This window comes from Natator depressus, chromosome 10, assembly GCF_965152275.1.
Source record: "Natator depressus isolate rNatDep1 chromosome 10, rNatDep2.hap1, whole genome shotgun sequence".
NCBI lineage: Eukaryota > Metazoa > Chordata > Testudines > Cheloniidae > Natator > Natator depressus.
Window position 1 is genome coordinate 6,192,594 of NC_134243.1, and position 22,654 is coordinate 6,215,247.

Sequence of the window (22,654 nt, forward strand, 5' to 3'; positions counted from 1 at the left end):
CTTTCTCCTCCCCGCCAGCTCAATCCGAAGTTTCCTGTTCGCACGGGCGAAGCTTCGCAAAGAAGCGGCGGGGCTGGGCTGCTTTCTGCTTGGGATTATTCTTGCACGAGGATCCGCCCGGGAAGACCCCCCCCTTGCCTGCCCCCCCGCTCCCCTCCCCACCCCCTTTCGCCGCGCCGGGGAGAGGGAGAAGTCGCCCGCCTCTGCCCAGGACCCCGCGCCCCGCCTTCCCCTGCTCCGCGGCCGGATTTACAAAGGTGCCGTCTCCCCAGGGCAAAGCCCCGCTCCTGCCTGGTCTCATGTGAACTGGGAGTCCCGGCTATGCTGCTGGGAAACCGCCCGTCCGCCAAACGAAGGTAAGCGGCGGCCCCCGACCCACAAAGAGACGCACCTGCGCGCCCCCCGGCAATCCCTGCGGGCCCCCTCCCCAGCCCGGCGCTGGTGGACGCTGGCCAGGCAGGGCTGGCTCCCCTCTGGTGTGTCTGTCTTGGGGGGGTCACGCCTCCGCCGCTCAGGACCCTGACAAAGTTGGCTCCAGCGGGCTGGGGTGGGAATGGGAGTCTGCCCGCTGCTCCGGGTCCAGCGCTGGGATCAGCCACCCCCCGACCCCCCGGGCGGGGCGGGGGATGTCTTTAGCTCCCGCAGACCCTGCCCGGGGTGAGTTCAGTTGGGGGACCCCATTTCCCCCTTTCTTCTGTTTTCATCAGCGAGGAGGCTGAAACCATGGGCAGTCCAGGTCTCCTCTAGCCTCCCTCTCCGTCCCCTTCTAGCTTCTTTCTTCTTTCCCCCTTCTCTTCTTTTTTTTTCTCTTTTCCTTCTTCTATCTATTTGCTCCCCCCTCCCCTTTCTCTCCCTTGGATTTACCAGTGCTTGCCCTCCCTCCCCTAGCGCTTCTCTCATCCAGGTGGAGGGTGCGCCCCACCCTGGCGCTGGGGTCTCCAGCGATGCCCGAGTGACCCTTGCCCCCTGCTCCTTGCCCCGCAGGTCCCGGCTGCTATCATGACTGATGGCGAGAGGAGAGAGCCCTTCCAGCCACTGGCGAGTGACGAAGTCCGGGTGCCCATAGCCTCCCTCCCCAGCCAGGCAGCCCAGCCGGGAGAGGACGAGGATGTGCTCAGCCCTTGCAAGTCGATCCAGGGCAGCCTGGGCTCTGGAGGCTCCTCTGCCCGGGATCCAGCCCAAGAGGACGAGGAACAGGTCCCTTACCCGGCCCTGGCACCCACTGTCTTCTTCTGCCTCAAGCAAACCACCCGGCCACGCAGCTGGTGCCTCAGACTGGTTTGTAACCCATATCCTTTCCCAGGAGAGGCTGCCCCATGCCAGCTTGGGGTGTGGGGTGTCCTGCTGCATGGTGTTGCTGGGTGTTTCCCTCTGTCCCCCACCCCTGAGGGCCATCTGTGTCCAGCACCTGGCGGTTGAGTTTCAGGCAGTGCTGGGGGAGCGCCGCTTCATTTGTTTTGTTTCTCTGGATGGGTCAGGTTCCATCCTTGGAGTAACTCATCTAAGTCCATACAGTCAGGGTTGATCATGGCAGACAGAGAAGCCTGGCAGGCTGCAGTCTTTAAAGCCACTTGGTTTGTGAATCCTTGAGGAAGAGACTTGGTTGGTTCTAGCAGGAGTTGGTTTGAGGATCAGGTCCTAGCCTCTTTGACCTAGAATTGAATGCAGCTGTTAGAGGTGCACCTTTCAGAGCAAACTGATGCAACACCTTGTGCTAACCGGAGTGGCCTTTGCTACCTCCCAGGGAAAGATGAGCAGCAGTGGCTCGCATCAGCAGTGGGATTTTAGTGTCTCATCTGTTATTCTGATTATTATTTATTGTACTGCCGTAGAACCCAAAAGCCTCCAGCAGGATCAGCATGTGTGTCTTGGTTAATAGGTCTGGTATTCAATTAAGGTTCTCCCAGTCCTGCTACTGTATAGGAAGCATTAAAGTATACTTCAAGCTACAAATGAATAAAGCCCTGATAAAGTTCAAGAAAAACCATCAAAGAAAACATACCTGGTCTTGTGCACTTTAAGTCTTTTCTTGGCTGCCAATAGAAAACCAGCATAATAGGGGGAAACGACTGAAAGCAAATTCATTTTAGGACCTACAAAGAAACAATAAAATCAGAATTCCTTAAACTTTACTTATTTGTCCAGGGGGGTGGAAAAGAGTAAAGTTTAAAGATATCTCCTTATTTGTGTTAAAAGCTGTGGGGAATTTGAGACCAGGAGTAACCCTTTAACTGTTTATATAAGAGATCTGTGAGTGCGTGTGTTACTTCACATTGGAAAATGAAACATATTAGAATTGCTTTTGAGAAGCTGAGTTCACGCCTGCGTTTTCATTCCGGGTTCTGAAAGCTCCTGTTTGATTTTTATTCTTTTTATTCTTTATTTTATTCACAGCTAGGGATGGAGAAAGTGCAAACAGTCTTTCTAACTCCCCTTTTCTTCCCCAATTGCACCCCTCCAAATCCATTTCCCCTCCCCCCTTTCAAATTAAAAAAAGCAACGTGTTCTTAGTTGTGACAACTAGAAAACTGAATTTCAGGAAAATGCAAGAGACGTCTTATATGAAAGGAGAGTTGTTAGTCTGTCTTGATGATCTTCAGAATTGAGCTTTTAGCTTTGCTGCACATGTAAACGTGTCATGTAGGTGTAGCACTGACATTGTGCAGATAATTAATGCTTACATTTCCTTGATATCTGCCAGTTGGTTGCTGTCTGTATCCTGCCATTGCTGTTATAAGCATTATTTATTAATATGGTTTTTATTGATTTAGCTTTAGTTAACCAGTGTGCAATTGAGATCACTTTTCCCCTCAGTATCAGCACCAACTTGTATGCTGTCATTAGAAGGAATTACACAATCCTTTTCAGAAAACTGCTGTAATCCATTATTACGAGAAATCCTTGGAGAGAAAACCCACAAACTTTATACCCCTGATTCTCCCCTCACTTAAAGTAGCTTTACTCCAACCAGGGTGAGAGCAGAATTAGGCCATGTAGCTATTAAAATAGAATAGAGAAGAAAAGTGAAAATAGAACAGAGTAATGGCTCTTTTCATGTTGATTCTACACCAAAAAATGTAATATAACCAATGGTCAAGGGTAGCTTTTTATATCTAAGCAGTACAGTGAGTCGAGAGATTCTTCCCCATATCCCCAGAGTTGGTCATCATGTTTCAATTTTATGGGGAGAAGGGGGGAAAAAGCCCCCTCTTCAGATTCAAGGAATATCTTTGCCCTTCATATTACATATCAGATTGATAATCCCCAAATCCCAAAAATAGCCTTGACAAATTAACCTGTAGCTGTAAAAAAAGAGAAACCAACATCTACCTTATGGGAGTGAGACTTATGTAGCAGTGTTTTCTCTGGCACAGTAATTGCATCCGAGCCATTGTGTAGCATTACTGTACTTTATTCTTCAATGGAGCTTGATTTTTTTTTTCAACTTTTCTCTAATCTTTCAATTGTATTTACAGGAAACAAAATTCCCTTAGCAAATTATCTATATGACAAAAATAGTAGACTTAGATGGACAATTGTGATGTTTGGTTACTAATGAGGCAGATCTAATTAAAACAATGTAAGCTTTATGCTATAGTGGAATTGCCAGTTGAGTTGGTGAGGGGGGGACATTTTATTTTAACAGAACAATGTTTACAACATATACAATGGTAACGAGTGTACCTAGTATAAATCTGGACTGGAATTTCTCTAGTTTTCACTATTTCCAATCGCTGGCAGTTTCATTCTATGTAGTGAAATTAATCTTTAAATCCTGAGTGTAACTTTCTTAAAGATAGAGGGAGGAATAACATTTATTGATTACCATGTCTCTGAAGATATTTGGCGAGGCTTTGTCAAGCACCGTAAAAGTTAGTAAAGAGATCTTCATCTTGCCCGTGAAACAATGCTCAGTCCACATTACTGTACTGAAGTCTAAGGACTGCATGCATTTCAAATCACATTCAGATGAAGGTCAAGCAGCTTTGGAAGGAATGCAACCAAAGCATTTCTGTGAAACTTAAAAAGCAGCCAGACGGAAAGACAGATAGATGAGGGGAGTGGATGGGTAGATGGAACAAGGGCCAGCACTCGATGAGCACCTGTCTTGGAAAAACTTAGCTTGAAAGAAATGTCAGATTCACAAAGGTGGTTTCTAACCAGTTATGCAATGTATGTGACTCTCCCTGCCTACCAAAGCATGAATCCATAAACCACAGTACTGAGCAGCTTTGCATTAAAAGTTCCCTTTATTATGAAAAGAAGAGAAGCATCTTTACATTCTTTTAATGGCCGAGTGAGAATAGCTCTATGGAAGTGCCATGTCACCTGGGATGCACTATCCCCTTAAGCAAAGGAGTACATTTCATAATTGTTATGCTTTTCCTTAAAGCAAATGTAGTTCTTTGTTCAATTTGACTTAGACAGTGATTTATTTGTAGGGAGAAAAACTAGGGAAGTCCTTTCCCTGCTAAATTATCTGTTTGTCAATTCTAAATATTTAATAACCCAGGGAATTTATGTGCCCATCCAAGCAGGCAATGCACCTTCCCATCCTCTGTATTTTTATGTAATTTGCATTATCATTTGCTGAATATGTTCTGCTAAGAGTTCTTTGTCCAGGCCTGCAGCTCGGAGACCTGTATGTGGCTCCCTGCACTACTCAGCAAAGGAATTTCACCAACGTGCAGTTCTTTTTAAATTGAAGGCATCTTATTATATTTTAATGTTCATTTCCTCTGCAAATGAACCACCTTCTTCTATTACAGAGCAGACCTTTCCTTTCTTGCAATGCAGGCTTGACTTCCTCTCAAAAGGCCCAATATAGAGCCCACCAAAGTCAGTGGGAATCCTTCCACTAATATCAAGTGAGCGCTCAGTCAAGCACCATATGAACAGTGTATTCTATGTATATATTTGGATCTGTACTGAAAACACCAAATGCTTCTGCAGATCAAGAAGATTTAATGAGTCCAAAGTGTGGGTAGGCTTCTGACTTATTGAAACCTTTGTCAGTCTAGCTCAATTTAGCTGTGAAACTAGCCCAACGGCTCTAAATATTTGTGGATAGCGTGGATCTATGACCGTCAGCAGGTGTAAGTCCTAAGTATATGGGCCAAAAGCATGGCTTGTTTCTGTGGCTTAAGCAGAGGGGGTTACCACAAGGCTTACCAATAGCTAAAAAAAGCTTTTGCATGGTTTTCATGTCAGACAGGTGTGCACAGGATCAGTTACTGCAGGGGTTAAAGGTCAGGCATTCTGAACATGTCTGGCAGGAGGCATGTGCCCCCTGGAAATGTTTGTGAATTGTATAAAAATTGGGGTAATCTGTAGAGTGCAATTTAGAGATGCCACATTGGTAGGGTTTTTTTCTTTGTTTTTTTTTTTTTGTTTGTTTTTTCAGTGGTTGCTCTTGATTCTGCAAGGAAACAGCAGCTAGGAAGACCCTGCACAGATTCCCCTAAAAGCTTGAATGTTTGTCTGTTAATACGTGCTTTGAAGCCTTACGAAATTATGGAATGCAAAAGATCTGCAAATGAACTCTGTTATTCCTATATACAAGACTTAGTCAAACTGCTCTGTGCGTTAAAGTTTCACCGAAAGCGGAAAAAACATCCTGACTAGATTTATGTTTGATTAATTGTGTGTTCCTATATGGTTGCTTTGTCAGGCTATTGCTTAATAGCATCCTTCTTGTCCTATAGTTTAGTAAGTTATGTTTTGAATAGAGTCCTTTTAAAAAAAAAAACCCTCCAGTGTTACCTTTCAAACTCTATTTCAACAATAAATTCATCATCTATGATAGCAGAAAACTAATAAACAGCCTGAAAGTAGTTTTTGTGAGTCTGAGCACTGGTTTAAATTTAATCCTTCACTATCAGGTCTAAAGAGTTTTTCCCCTCTGTCATTATTGATTTACTTAGTTTTGTTTTTTGAACAATATAATTGGAAGCAAACTTATTTCTCTCAGTACTGGATCTCCTACACAGGTTTATTTATAGAGGTCTGTGGGTAGGACTTTGTGTATGGTCGCATGTTCTCTGGTATCGCCTTGGGTTTGCTTTTGAGTTTTTTTTTTTTCCTGGTTCTTACTTACAATAAATGACAGCTCTATAGAAATAATCTGAGTTTGCTTTTTAATGTAGATTTTAAGACTGGTCCCATTTCAGTAAAAGATGTGCTGTGTCACCTTTTGTCAATCTGTGGGTATCTCTGCACTCTGTATCTGAGTGTGGATTTTGATTGTTTGAGCTATTGGCCGACAAACATATAATAGATGGACCAGTTTGTGTTGCTAATTTGCAGTCAACGTGGGCAAAGTAGGTGATGGACTGCAGTTTAATTTGCTGGAATGTGGAACGCTGATTTTATGGCAATCGCTGTTGTCTGTGCGTCTGAACAGAATACTTGCTCTATCATTGGCTGTAGGAACATACGGTCACTCAACGTATAATCCCCAGTAGTAATTAAATCTGTTAATTTTGACAGAAACCAGTCTTAGCTTTGTGGTTCATATGGGTCTGGTGAGATGAGAACAACTTTTGACAACTAAATAGCTACTGTCAAAGGCCCAATTCTGCATTCCTGAATCAGAGAGAACCCCCATTGACTTCATCTCACAGGTGACTAGGAGTGTGATCTAAAGCCCATTGAAGTCAAATGGACTTCAGTGGGCTTTGGGTCAGTCTCTGTCTGTCTGTCTAGGGCAGCTATATGGACTCATTATCTTCAAATCTGAGCACCCCACTATCTTTAATGTCTTTTCCCTCACAACACTTGGTTCAAGCCCTGAAAAAGAACACCAGTGGGAGATTTCCATATAGGCATTACAGGATCTGGGCCAAAGACTGCAGTGCTATTCTGTCTGTCACTTCAGAGCATTCCCTAGCATCTAATTCCTAATGCTAACTAATGCAGGAGGGATGCAGATCAAATTGCTTCAGGCACTTTTTGGCTAGATGCTTTGTTGGGTCTATTTTGCGGAAAGAAAAAGTGACAGAATTAAGAACGTAATCAGTTTTGGATGCGGGGAACAGTATGTTTCATTCAACAAGGTTCAGTTCTTTCACTCATGAAAGACTCAAGGCTTGGCCTCCCCCATCCTCACAACCGCAGCCGATTGTTTGGGTTTGTTTAAGAAGTTTGCTGCTAGGCCAAGTTCACGAGTGGTTTCTGACAGGTGCCTTGAATTTGTGTTTCTTGAGTTCCTTATCCCACTGTTACCATGAACAGTGGTTACTTTGGACTCTATGATATACAATCATGTACACGTGTTCTAACTACGACATTGTTTAGCCTGCATGTCACCTTTTAGTTGAGGCACGAAGAGAGAGAATTGTCAATTTCCAGGAATTTAATCCCAAACTTCAGTGGAGCGTACGTGTGTGTTTGCTTTTTAGCGAATGTCCTATCAGCCTTGATGGGCCATATCATTAAATCTTTACTCCACTTTTAGTCTGTGCTTGCCAAGTCTAAACTCCTGCTGACTCAATGGGCGTTCTGCCTGAATAACACCTGAATCAGAATTTGCCTAATAAATATTTTATTTAAATGACATGTACATATTTATAAGGTGCACTAGAAGAAACTATCATATAACAAATGTATTGACAGGCCTAATCCTGAGAGCCAGTGAGCATCCACAGCTCCTGTTGAATTCAACAAGAGGCGCAGGTACCACACCCTTAGTGAAATCTTCCACTGAATTACAAGCAATTACAAACACCAGTGGGAAAAAAAATAAATCCCATGTAAATTACAACTCTTCTAAAAATATGTCGGCCACCTGAATCTCTGTTTTTTAAATTCATTTAATTTCAGTGGTTTTATATCAAGAAAGGATGGACTCTATATAATTAACGAAGTACTTTTTTTAATATCAAAGAGAAGTGCATTTTAATATGCCTAAATGTAAATGTATACACCTGGGAACAAACAATATAGGTCATACTTACAGGATTGGGGACTCTAGGGTGACCAGACAGCAAGTGTGAAAAATCTGGATGGGGCTGGGGGGTAATAGCCCCAAATATGGGGACTGTCCATCTAAAATCGGGACATCTGGTCACCCTAGGGCAGTGGTTTTCAAACTGCGGGTCTCGACTCAGTACTGGGTTGTGGAATGTAAGGCACTGGGTCGCAGCAGCTCTGGTCAGCACCGCCAACCGGGCCATTAAAAGTCCCGTCGGTGGTGCTGCCCAGCTAAGGCAGGCTAGTCCCTGACCTGTTCTGACATCGTGCTGTGCTCCAGAAGTGGCCAGCAGCAGGTCCAGCTCCTAGGTGGGAGGGCCATGGGGCTCTGTGCACTGCCCCTGCCCCGGGCACCGGCTCCGCACTCCCAGTGGCTGGGAACTGGCCAATGGGAGCTGGGGGCGGGGTGTCTGTGGGCAAGAGCCGCGTGGAGTCGCTTGCGTGCCTCCGGCTAGGAGCCGGACCTGCTGCTGGCTGCTTCCAGGGCGCAGCGCGATCCACAGTGCCAGGAAGCCTGACTTAGTACGCCCACTGTGCCACTGACCGTGAGCTGCCCAAGGTAAGCCCATGCCCCAACCCCACCCCCTCATCCCTGGCCCCACCCCAGAGTCTGCACCCCCAGCCCAGAGCCCTGATTCCCTCCTGCACCCCAACCCCCTGCCCCAGTCCAGAGCCCCCTCCCTCACCCTGAACCCCTCATTCCTGGCCCCACCCTGCAGCCCTCACCCCTGCACCCCAATCCTCTGCCCCAGCCCTGAGCCCCTCATCCCCAGCTGTGTTGGGTCTCAGGCATCAACAATTTTCTTCAACTGGGTCTCCAGAAAAAAAGTTTGAAAACCACTGCCCTAGGGAACTGTATCCTGGGAAGCAGTGACTCTGAAAAAGATGTGGGGATTGTGGTGCACAGCACACGCTCCCAGTGTGATGCTGTGGCCAAAATAGCTAATGCGACCATGGGAAGCATAAACAGGAGCAGCTCGAATAGGTGTACCTCTGTGTTTTGGTGCCTGTCTGACCACTGCTGAATCATTGTTCAGCCACCTCTCAGAGCCATTGTTTTAGGCTCTTTGCAGACTCACACAGGCATCAGTTTAAATTCAGCTCCTATTTTGAGGTGTTATTTGCACCCATAAGAGCTAGGAACTTTTTTTTTAAATGAAAGCTGAGATTCTGGATCATAGCTTTGTAGCAAAGAGTGAAGTTCTGTGGTAAATTTTGTGATCGTAGAATATGCTGGACCATATGTATGTAGTGAACCCAGATATCACAGTGTTTATGCTAGCGCATAAGAATAAGAAAGTGAAATTTATTATTAGAAAAGGTGAAACTGACGAGACAGTTTTCATTATCTAAGCTGAGTGAAGCGCACAAAGTAAACCAAGGGCCTAAATAATGAAAATTAAATGAGAGCTTTAACATTATTTTGGTGTTAAACACAAAAGTTGTTGTTAATAACACAAGTAAAGTTTTTATTTCAAATATATGGGCCCAAATTCATTCCTGGTAGAACCTCATTTGTTTACACCAACAGTGAAGATGATCATGAATTTTATGACCTTGACAGTAGTCTCTTCTCTGTCCCTAGTGGATGTTTAATTTCATTACAAAGCCACCGCACAGTTCACCACAGTTATGCATCTTTGGTCAGTAAAGGCCTAAACCCAAATTGCAAGAGGTGCTGCTGATTAGTATTCATTGGGAAATGCAAGTAAGAAACTTCTACAAATTTCCCCAGGATGCCTTAATCTAGTTACCACTGTTATTTCCATAAAGACCAAATCACCCAATAGTTAAAACGCATGGCACAATATTCACAATTTATATGATCTCATCAGAGAAATTAAATTTAATCTTTTACATGTATTTTTCATTATTGTCCTAGCTTTTGAAATGGCTCTCTACTAAATTACCTACCAAAAGACGTTTTAAAGAGAATTGACTGTTACTCCAGTATCTTTTTCAAGGTTACTCCCAATCTCCTCGCTGTAATTGTTCCATACTTGTGCTTTTTTTTTTCAGTGCATCTGTAATACTTCACATCACTAAACCACAGAAAATTTAACTGCCTTCTTGTCAGCCCACGTAGAAAACTAATCCTAAAGGATCTTGTTAAAGTTTGCAATAGCCTTTGGTTTTTCTGCCTCTCTGACTTGGTAGGAACCAATAAATGCAATCAAGTTTGTTTACAACTGGCTGACATGGGTATGTTTGCTTTTTCCATTGTGTTCATGGGCCCGATTCTTAGATGGTATAAATTGGCATAGCATAGTCAATGGGACTATGGATCTGTACCCATACATCTACTTCATGTGTGTATATTACGTATAGTAGTTATACCTTAAGAAGTTATGTACTTCATGTACAGACCGTGGATCTGTACCCATACATCTACTTCATGTGTGTATATTACGTATAGTAGTTATACCTTAAGAAGTTAGTCTAAATATTGTTTTTACAAATGGATTTTATGCAGTACCGTCCCAGATTGGGTATAGATCTTTTGCCAAGCATCATACGTTAAATTAATTTAATTTTTTTTTCTTAGATTTTTTTTTTTTAACAGGGTTGGGGAGCGTCACGGAGAATATTTTTTAAAATGAAGATTAGTTTTACAGTTATACTCATTGAACTTAGCCAAGGAATCATTAAGTCACCTAGCCACATGGAGATTGCTATAGGTCTTATTGCACTATTTTACTCTGTAGTTCACTATTTAAAGGCTGAAGTCCAAAAGCTATGCTCATCGAGGTCAGTTAGCAATATTCTGATAGACCTCATTGGAAGCAGGACATTAAATTCAGCTGCCATGTGCTATCTAAACTGTAAGCCTGATTCACTGCTCATGTTGGAGTTACTCCACGGTGGTAACTGGAGTTATATTGGTTTATGATCTGCAGTGAGTTAGTTCTGAATCAGTCCTCTTGGTTTTTAAACTACTCCAAAAGCCAAGGATGATCGGCTACTCTCCATCTCCCGTGCCCAAGCTTGCTGGCTTTCTACTGGATTGTAACTGTGACTCTTGCATCTCCAATCACTTACGCTGGTGCAAATCAGGAGTAGCCCCATTGAAATCAATGGGAGCTGTGGATGCTCAGTTTTTTTTTTCACCGCTAAAGAGAAGCCGTGACACATTCCAAGGCTGAATTCAAACCAGGAGTGCCTCCAAACCATGCAGCGAAAACCTTTGCCACTAGCATTAAAACTCATGTAAAAAATATGTTAGCTCTGTTTACACAGATGTTCTAAAAGAACATTGGTCCAGATTTTGCCATTAATTCTTAAGGTAGCATCTGGCATTACATCTAATCCTGTAATCCAGCTGTAGCAGCAGCTTTGTGTTTTTAAGTAAGATCATATTTGTCTTTACTTTTAAGTGAATATTTAGCTCCATGAGATAGAAGGGAAGTTATCTTCCTCCCCTAATAGTTAATTTTGCGATAACTTGGAACAACTTAAAATCATCAGGGTACATACTGTATTTCTGAACCGGCAATTAGAAGTCATCAGCCTGCGTAGAGACAAATTTAAAGTGAATTATTTGCTGATTAGCTCAGTACAGACTTCCACAACTATTCAGAGCCTCCTGTTGCATGAAATTTTATACTGGTCACTCTGGAACTGATCTTCCTTGGGTAGAGTTTTGACAAGATGCAGCTGTACGAGACAATTTCTCTTTCTCCTTCTTAATACAATCTGTATTGAGCACTACACCAATCTGACTGGTTTGACAATGGTCTAAATGCTCAGATTCAAGATCTAATTTTGCCAATTTCAATTGACAGATGGAAACTGTGTGCTTTCACAAAGCTTGTAGTGTCTAGTAATTTCACTCAGAAGTAGTGCTGATGAAAGCAGTCCAAAAAAGATGTACTTGGATTTTTTTTTTTTAAGAAGGTGAATACAAGTTGCATGTGCACGTCTCGCCTACTCTTTCCATCGTTGCCGTCCAAACGAGGAGAATGTTTGCTTGAATATCTCACATTCTGGCAAATTTTGCTGCCGGAAAAGTAAACCACAAGATTTCTGGTTCATGGTTGTTGACAGATGTTGCAAAGTTCCAGAAGGATGAAGATTTGGAGTAGCAATGATGTTTGATGAATGTTACAAATAGATAAGAATAGGAAAATTCTTCCACCCTCCCACCCCCTTGCCCCTGAGAAGCTACTGTGCTGAACCTTTTGATTCCACCACGCTTGTCTTCATCCACACATTTGCTACAGTTGTTCAAATGGGCATAGATTAAACTCCAGGAGCTTCTAATGGATACACAAGTTTTTGCATTTGAATCCGTTCCTTTCTTGGATGTAGTGTGTAAATACGTTTCGGGACCACCGACCAGGCCCACAGATTACCTTACAAACCTAGCAAAGCAGACCCCCACCTTTTGCAGTAGCAGACAAAACCACTACTAACTCTGAGTTCAGATCCAAGGAACAGGTTTATTTCAGCACAGGCACAGAATGCCACACTACAGTGACCAGATGGGATATGCCGGGCCAATGGTTTGGCTACATTGACATGTAATAAAATTTCAGTTCACTCTTTTTATACCCAAGATGACACCATACTTTTTATCAACACCCCCTCCTCTGATTCGTTACATAATAAATGTCTGTGTCTGAATATAAACTTCCACGTTACAGACCAGATTATGTAATATGCTTACCTATTTCTTAGCAATAATAAAACTATTGGCAGGGACTTCTGGGACTTCTCTTGTTTATTCGGATTATATTTGGTGGGATTCCCATAACCTCGTTGTAACTTTCTCCTTGTCCCGTACCCAAATCAGGGACATTTGAAGAATTGAATAACAGGATACTTGGCTTTGTTTGCACACCTTCCCAATGGCTTTGTTTGCACACCTTCCCAATGGGCTTTTTTCAAAGGCCACACTGAAAACTAGGCCAGCCGTTGTATTGGTTATGTACGTGCTTGTCTATTACTCGCTAATATGTTTATATCTATATAATCTATTCAGTGCAGGATTAAATACACTTAGGCCCTTCCATTTTACATGAGATAAGTTCACCTAGTCACTGTCTCACCTAATTACACCCTGCTGGTCCGATTTCATCAGGATGGCATTGGGGAAGGAAACCATACATTGACACCTTTTTCACTGAAGATGACAGATGAGGAAAAGGCTGGAAAAGTAGCTGTGAAACGAACTAAACCCAGCGGTTTGAATATCGTGTCCTTCCCCAGGAGGAAGAAAGAGGGACATGCCTTGGGACTTGGGTTTCAAGCACAGCTGACGAAAAGCAAACAGTAAAACGCAGTACTAAGTGCAATACTATAGACACACAGGCACCCTGCTCCTAGGGCCATAGGGGTTTGTACCGCAGGGAGGCCCACTCCCCAAGCAGCCTGGTATGTAAGAGGATTGCACAGCCTTCACTGTGATTCATTCTGTGGGCTGGTGTTGAGGGGGAGCAGCTGTGGTCCTAGCACAGTGAAGGAGGAGCCCTTGTATTCCTCAAGTCCTGACATGCTCCTTGGATGTTCCCTCCCCTTCACCTCTCCACACCCATATCACATGCTGGCACTTTCTCTATTTTAGGGTTCTATACAGCCATACATCACTGTGGCATCGGAGCACCTGCCACGTACAATTGATAGCAACAGCAAAGTCCCTCCTGCATTTCATGCAGTCTCTAGACCACCCTCCTTCCTTAGAGCACTGGACAACCTTGAACTCCATGCAGGGGGATCCATCCTGTAAACCCTTACTTGTGAGGAATCCTTCCTCCCTGAGTCATCTCAGTGATGTCAGCAAGATCAATGGGACAATTCAATGAGGAAGGGCTACTCTCCCCACGGGTAAGGATTGGCAGGTCGAGGCTGTAAACTAAAAAAGCAGCAACAGGTTTTGTTTTGCATCTGCCCTGATATTTCTGGAAACAGTCCCATCTAGTGGCTGGGTTGTTTGCACCTCGCACTTGGTTTATAAAGACGTCTAAGTACTTTTCACGCAGGAGGTTATCAACCAATTTTATTTCTTAATTCACTTTTTAATTAAGGCTGCTAGTCCTAGGGTGAAATCCTGGCCCTATTGAAGTCAGAGAATTTTGTCGTTGACTCCAGTGGAGCCAGGATTTCACCCCTGAAGTATAGGTTCTTATACAGAAGTAATGAGCAGTTTTGATTATTAAAATCAGGACCCTATTCTTCCTTTGGCTGCACACGCCTAGCTCCTGTTTAGTTTCATAAGACCCGTGCCTACGGCTCCACAATCAGGATTTAGCCCTAAATACATTGTGTATCACCAACCTCTTATAAGTGTGTTTGTCTGGAGTCTCTAACTGTATATTGCACACTGTAATTTTGTTTTTTAAGATAGATCAACTGTGCTGTCAGTGAGGACTCGGAAGATTGGAGCATATCTGTTCATTAGGATCATTTAATTTCATAGCCTGGAGGCATCAGTGACACTGAGCAACGGCTGGAAAAATTATCCCCTCTTCTTCTGCTCCTGAGCCTCTTATTTTTAGGAGTATAACAATTTTGTTCTTGTTCAACAGCCTCAGACTTATAGACCTATGCAGGGGGCTGGGGAAGGCTAGCAATGAGGAGAAGCATACCACGGACTAGTACCTTTAGTTTTATGTGTGTTTGCCTATTCAGAATTTCCCATCCATTCCCCAGAGGACCGGTTAAATGCCGAGGTCTGTAAAAAAAAAAAAAAAAAGTGCTGGAAATTCCTGCGTCTCACTTTTTGATAAAGGATTCAATTTCGGCTCTCTCAAAACCAGTAACGGAAGAAATGAAGCCAAAAGGGCCTTTTGTTTGAAATATACTTATGTCATTTTTTTCCCTCTTTATCCACGATGTTGAACATTGTTTCTGCAATTTCAAGCGTATGCCTTTCCTGTAAACACGTCTATTAGAGTAGCTACAGCTCGCATCGTTATGCTGGAGCTAAGGGTCTCTCAGCCATTTCATTATAAACCTCTATTTCCTACTGGTTTTTAAGGCTGCAGTAAAAACTCGCTCCATGCTGAATCATATTTCTTTTATGTGAATATAGAGTTTGTGAAAGGTGCCAGATTAACGGCCCTGGAGAGTTAAAGCTCTTATGAAGACACAAAAGACGTGCAATGCCAGTTTCACTACACTGCCCTCCCAGTGTTTCCTCAGATCTACTCTTCAGTCACTATGGACCATTCAGTCCTTTGTGTCTGTCCTGAGGCCTCCAGCATCATGTCCTATTGTGTTAATAACATTTTGTGGCATGGTCCCTATCTGCCCTGTAGGAACTGGACTGAGAAACCAATTCATTTCATGGATGCTGTTAAGTAGTTTTCTGATGGTAATAGCTTTTGGTCACCACTGACCAGGACCGTGTTTGAACTGGTCACTTGGAAATCAGAGTGAAATCCTGGCCCCTGTAAAGTCCAATGGAAATTTTGCCGTTGCCTATAATGAAGCTAGAATTTCACCCTCTAATTCTGGGTCTGATTCTCCTCTTGTTTACACTGGTTTAACTCCATGGACTTCAGTAGAGTCACTCCTGACTTACACTGGTGTAAATGAGATAAGAATCAAGCCCTGCATATCACCATTCCCAACCCTGTGGCATGCAGTTCCTACATCAAACTTCAACTTTGACATACAAGGTTACAGGCTGGGATCCATTTTATTATATTTTGCAAAACTGGTGGAAGTGGGATGCATTGTGATGGGAGAAAATCAGATTCTGCACTAAGTTCAGTAAAATCAAAATATAGTGGTTTCCTACGTTTCTTTTTTTGCATCATTATTGTTCAGTAATTTTGTTTCTCATTGACTGAAATTTCCCAGACGCTGCTGAATCACGACTATATGACTCTGTCTGGGATTTTATTTTAGCTGAACAGTGCACTTGCTGCTGGAGTATTTGCTTCCCCACCCCCCAAATGCATATTGTAAGGGGATTTACTACATAGATTGGGTTTTCGTGTATTGACAATCAGTTATGGAACTAATTAGCCTTTCATATGATTATTATTTATTTAGTTGTAATAGTGCCTCAGGCCCTATCCCAGATCAGAGCTCCATTGTGCCAGGCACTGTACAGGTACATAGTAAGACAATCCCAGCGCCAAAGAGTTTACAATCTGAATAGAGAAGACAGATAAAAAAGGGAAAGAAAGGTACAGAGAGATGAAGAGACTTGCTCAAGCACACGGGATTAGAACCACGGTTGCCTGACGTCTAGCCTAGTGCACTATTCACTGGACCTAGGGTGACCAGATGTCCCAATTTTATAGGGACAGTCCCAATTTTTGGGTCCTTTTCTTATATAGGCTCCTATTACCCCCCACCCCATCCCGATTTTTCACACCTGCTGTCTGGTCACCCTAACTGGGCCACAGTGCTGCTTCAATTTTTCTAGCTGTCTCCAATTCTCTGCACTTGCTGTAAGCTATTTTAAAACATTTTGTATCGATATGAGCAAAGAGAAATGTGGTCTTCCAAATAGGCACCAGTTACTACTCTTATTTATTGGCAGTCATATCCACTGTGTTCCAGGCACTTTCCAAACGCTCAAGAAGGGCAGTCTCTACCTGGGAAGCTTACAGTCTGAAGCTGGACAAGCAGACAGAGGTTATGGACAAGGGAACAGAAACAACAATAGGCAAACTGTATATATAAATAGTATATAAACTATAGCTATTATATATTGTGTATAGCTTACACATGTGCCATCTTGACTCACTGCCAACTTATCTTAGCATTGCTTTTCTGGGAACAGTTGTATGCCCACCTATTACAGTTACATAATACTTCTGCCATCTGAAGACCAGATGCTTCTGCACATCCTCGTTAGAACAGTCCCACCGCAAGCCAAAGGGACTACTCAGTTGAGTAAGGGGTGTGGGATCCGGCCTCCCCAAAGACAGGAAGGCAAAATGATGCAGATGCAGGTGCCTGTTTCTTATCACTTTGTTCTGATAGCTGCCAGTTTAGTTCTCAATAGGGGTGTCACCAAGATACATTTAAAGACGTCTGTATATGTTTCTGGTTATGCAGAATGGGTCAGAATCATCCTTGGTCCAACAATGTCGGTGGAGTTATACCAGGGACCAATTTAGCCCAATGTTTGACTCACGAATCTATCAAAGGGATGGGGAAATCACACTCTGAACCACAGGCTGACAATCTTTGATCGTACTCAGGTAGGAAAGAAATTTACACAGGAGGACAGACTGCCCAGAAATAATTTCATCAAGCCAGCCCTGCAGTCTAGTGTCCGTGCAAATGTCAGATCAGACTGTGGATCGCATGCTCACTGAACCTCTGAGCTAACAGGAGCTGGGCGTGTGCTATAGACAGAGCTCCTGTTGGGTAAGGCTGGATAGTACTTTGTTACTATCTAGAGGTCACTGCTGTTCATCTGATGGCAACTTGCATAGCCTTCCTCGCCAGAGGGAGGGGTGCCATAACGGGATGGGAAGGGTTAAAAGTGGGAAACGGGAGCCCTCAGAAAACCCCTCTGGAATCTCATCTTGTGTAAGAGAGCAAATAGTAAACAGTAAGTCATCCTGTTGAAGCCTGAGGTATTGCAGCAGACCTGGCATCTTAAGAACACATATCACCATGGGGTGACTTAAGGACCAAGCTCAAGTCAGCCTTAACCCTGCATTTCCTGGCTCCGGCTGATATAAGCCAGACCCATCATGTTGTTTGAACACTGCCTTTGTGGTGCGGGTGATGAATTGAAACATAGGCTTCCTCACCCTTCATCGCCGCTTCCTGCGCTCCTTCCACCCGTTACATTTCGTTCCGTCAGTTTATTGTAAATAAAATGTAGGTGCCGAGGTGAACCATGCATGGCACGTGTCTTTCCCTTTGCCGTAGCCAAGCACGAATCAGCTTCGAGGCAACTGAGGTATTTTAATGTGAGTTTTAAAACTCGTATCTCTACAAAGTGTGACTTGTGTTTACGGGAGTGGGCATTTAACAGTCTCTTATCAAAACATGGACAGTGATTGCTCTATGCAGGTGCATTCCTGCAGACAACTATATATTGTATTGTCCTACAATGTCTGTAGACCTACTTAAGTCCCGTTGTTCTATTGATGTAGCCTTGTTTTTATGTGTCTACCAAGCTGCACTTTCTTCATTTCCTCCAACCAGCTCTGCAAAGCTCTTCGCAACTTCTTATCACTTTAATTCCTCCTTTCACTGGCATACATTCTTGGCAGGCAGAGCAATTTCATGATACCGAAAAGTACATCATGCCAAATAGATAAGATGTTGGCAAAACAAAGTGACTCGGTTTGTTAGCTTTATGTTTGGGATGGTTGAAACTCTAAAGTAGCAAATGGGATGGTTGAAACTCTAAAGATACGGGCCAGATTCATTCCCGGTGTGCCTTACTGATTGGAATTACTCCAGAAATTATTAGGTATTATGTTGCGGTAGTAAGTGGAGGCTGCAATCAGGGATTCAGGCCTAGGCACAAATACGATGACCCAAAGAGCTTACAATGTAAGTAAAGTGTGTATTTGGTTCATGGAGTGTGTCCTGAATCTGATCCAATCGTGTGCTGGATCCTGTCCAGGTTTCATGCAATTTTTAGATGCCTCTTGGAGAACAACGCCTTATGAGATTGACTGACTGGTAAGGTTAGCCATTGCCTCTCGCGGCAAAGGGATCAGACCTGTTCCTTATGTGCTTTTGTGTCCTAGTGCCCAGTCTTGCAACTCTGATTAAGGTGAGCTGTCTCATTAGCTTTAATAGGATTACTAGAAAAAATAAGAATTGACAGGTCATGAATTAACTCTTCATCCTGAAGCATTGCTTTATTTGGTGCATCTTAGCCCGCAGTTGCTTGGAGGGTTGGACAACCTTCCAAAAGTTCTTGCTGCTTCTTCAAAACTTTTCCAAACTTCCCCAAGCTTTTTTGGCCTATAAATTGGAGTGGAAGGCCAAGGCACAAAACGAGCTCAAACAAACTAGAGACAATAAAGGCTAACAAGAAAACATTCTACAAATACATTAGAAGCGAGAGGAAGACCAGGGACAGGGTAGGCCCATTACTCAATAAGGGGGGAGGGGAATAATAACAGAAAATGTGGAAATGGCAAAGGTGCTTAATTACTTCTTTGTTTCTGTTTTCACCAAGAAGATTGGTGGTGATTGGACAGCTAACGTAGTGAATGCCCGTGAAAATGAGGTAGGATCAGAAGAGGCTAAAATAGGGAAAGAACAAGTTAAAAATTACTTGGACAAATTAGATGTCTTCATGTCACCAGGGCCTGATTAAATGCATTCTACAATACTCAAGGAGCTGTCTGAGGAGATATCTGAGCCATTAATGATTGTCTTTGAGAAGTCATGGAAGATGGGAGAGATTCCAGAAGACTGGAAAAGGGCAGATATAGTGCCCACCTATAAAAAGGGAAATAAGGACAGCCAAGGGAATTACAGACCAGTTAGCGTAACTTCTGTACCTGGAAAGATAATGGAGCAAATAAGTAAGCAATCAATTTGCAAACATCTAGAAGATAATAAGGTCATCGTGGATTTGACAAAAACAAATTGTGTCAGACCATCCTGATAGCTTTCTTTAACAGGGTAATAAGCCTTGTGGATAGGGGGGAAACAGTAGATGCGGTCTATCTTGATTTTAGTAAAGCTTTTGATACTGTCCCGCATGACCTTCTCATAAATAAACTAGGGAAATGCAACCTAGATGGAGCTACTATAAGGTGGGTGCAAAACTGGTTGGAAAACCGTTCCCAGGAGTAGTTATCAATGGTTCACAGTCATGCTGGAAGGGCAAAATGAGTGGGGTCCCACAGGGATCAGTTCTGGGTCCGGTTCTGTTCAATATCTTCTTCAATTATATAGATAATGGCATACAGAGTACACTTATAAAGTTTGTGGATCATATCAAGCTGGGAGGGGTTGCAAGTGCTTTGGAGGATAGGATTAAAATTCAAAATGATCTGGACAAACTGGAGAAATGGTCTGAAGTAAATAGGATGAAATTCAATAAGGACAAATGCAAAGTACTCCACTTAGGAAGGAACAATCAGTTGCACACATACAAAATGGGAAATGACTGCCTAGGAAGGAGTACTGTGGAAAGGGATCTGGGGGTCATAGTGGACCACAAACTAAATATGAGTCAACAGTGTAATGCTGTTGCAAAAAAAGTGAACATCATTCGGGGATGTATTAGGAGGAGTGTTGTAATCAAGACATGAGAAGTAATTCTTTCACTCTGCTTAGGCCTCAACTGGAGCATTGTGTCCAGTTCTGGGCACTACATTTCAGGAAGGATGTGGACAAACTGGAGAGTCTAGAGAAGAGCAACAAAAATGATTAAAGGTCTAGAAAACATGACCTATGAGGGAAGAATGAAAAAATTGGGTTTGCTTAGTCTGGAAAAGAGAAGACAGAGGGGACATCATAACAGTTTTCAAGTATGTAAAAGGTTGTTACAAGGAGGAGGAAGAACAATTGTTTTTCTTAACCTTTGAGGATCGGACAAGAAGGAATGGGCTTAAATTGCAGCAAGGGCGGTTTAGGTTGGACATTAGGAAAAACTTCCTAACTGTCAGGGCGGTTAAGCACTGGAATAAATTGCCTAGGGAGGTTGTGGAATCTCCATCATTGGAGATTTTTAAGAGCTGGTTAGACAAACACCTGTCAGGAATAGTCTAGATAATTAGTCCTGCCACAAGTGCAAGGGCCTGGACTAGATGACCTCTTGATGTCCCTTCCAATTCTATGATTCTAACAAGAACTTCTAATGAAAGCTCCAGTATTCTCCAGTACATTACATTTAAAGGGAATTAGGCATTCAACCCCCCTCCTAGGCAACTTTGTAAATCTCAGCCCTTAGCCGGGTCTGAAATTAATCCCAATTATTCAAGCCTCAAAGAAGGTTCTTCATTTAGCCGGTTATCTGGGATGGCACTTTAAGCGCTCATTTTTATGTCATATTCCTTGTTTGGTTCTAGCATGACTGAGTGACTTGTTTATTTAAAAACGTTGTTTAGAGAGTATTGTGGCTTGCTGAGGAGCGATATAGCTCTATGGCTAACCGCTATCAACTAAATTAACTCTGGTGGTTTTGACACTGGGCAGAATCCAGTTTGCCTTACTCTTGAGAGTAGCCCTATTGACACCAATGGGAATGACTCATGTGAATTAGGGGATCAGAGTTTGGCCAATTTGCATTCATCACGGTCAGGATTTGGCACTAGTCGCACATACCTTTTAAATGACTCTCAGGATCCGGGCCCCAAACGTCCAGGCCTTTTTGGGTCTGCTCAACCCCTACTCTTAGCGTTTGGCGCTCTTTCATAAAGCCATGAAGAGACAATTCCAGCCTGTGATTATTTTTTGGCAGGCAGACCTATGAAATTATTCAGAAGGGTACTTCCCCTGATTTATGACAATACCCCAAGCATCACCATGTAAATGGCTTTTAAACGGAACGTTTCAGCTGCTTTATAAGAATTCCTCATGCGAGGAAAATAAACACTTTGTCATTTTCCAGACTCTATTTGATTATCAGATTTGTTGCTGTAAACATTAAGCTATGCTACCTTAAAGCGAAGCCACCTGAGATGTATGACTTAGAGAACTGTACCATTAAATAAAAACGAGCCCGACATGGGAAATCCGTGCATGATTGATCCTACCCATTCTCCCTTTGAGTAGATTCTTGATGGCCCACAATGAATACCTGAAACTTTTGATTAATGTGGAGCTAGTTTTTCACATCTCATTCATAGCACAGCGGGGATGTGAAATGAAACACATGCAGTTTAGGCATCCTAGGTGCTTTTTATTAAAATGTGATGATGTTTCTATCTCAACAGTGCTTAGCAATGTCATTCTCTTCCCTTCCGCATTCATGGACTTACGAGTGAATTGTATTGGGGATGGAATTCATTCCTTAGCATGTCTATCTGTTACACCTGTGATACTCCAAATGTACGGCTAGCAGCTAATCTATGCGGGCTACTGATCTCCTCTGGTGCTTTCAGCAGTTAGCACGGAGTAAAACAACAATGAAATCAATAAACAGCGAGTGAAAATCTGAACCCTGTCGCTTGCATTCGTGGGGAAACAACGGGAAAGTGAAGGCCTGGCTCTGACTTATGCTTTACATTTACTTTACATGGCTCCAGTACTGAAATGGGTCTTAATTGGAGAAGTATAATTTATGCCCACTTCAGTGCGCCTTTACATTGCCAGAGCAGTGTAAAGGGGTCTTGGTGTCAATGAGGATCAGGCCTTGAGAGTTGCACAGGCTACCGCAAGGACAAGTAGGACAAGCTACCAGCAGGGGGATTGTAAGGGTTTCCATTATCTGGGAGTTTGACTTCATCTTCCTTCCTTCAGGCTAAAGTTATTAAGATTACGAAAGCTGAGAATGAGGCTAGAAGCAGCTCATGAGAGACAATAATGCCAAGGGATGCCTGGGTCCTAAGAACCAGGGAAAACTTGCAGAAAATGAGTGAGCTGCTAATTTTGCTATGCAGGGCGTAATGCGATGAACAGGAAGTAATGAATTACAGTGGGGGACATTTGGTGGCTTTGAACGGCTGCATACACAGCCTGATGCTCAATGCGCCAAAAGGATGACACCGTCGGATCTGCCAGTACCAGCGCTTGTGAATGAATGGCACGGGGCACTCTGCAGCACGCTTGAAAGGAAATGACTGGGGGGTGC

At 43.2% G+C, this 22,654-nt stretch overlaps 1 protein-coding gene across 1 annotated transcript in view; it reads left to right on the plus strand.

Moving 5' to 3' along the window:
• The first annotated feature begins 245 nt into the window (after positions 1–245).
• Positions 246–22,654, plus strand: part of CACNA1H (calcium voltage-gated channel subunit alpha1 H) — a 477,272-nt gene continuing 454,863 nt past the window's right edge. The window contains exons 1-2 of the mRNA XM_074965057.1: positions 246–356; positions 985–1,288. Coding sequence (XP_074821158.1) covers positions 1,000–1,288 — 289 coding nt within the window. The 5' untranslated portion in view covers positions 246–356; positions 985–999. The remainder of the gene's footprint in view (positions 357–984; positions 1,289–22,654) is intronic.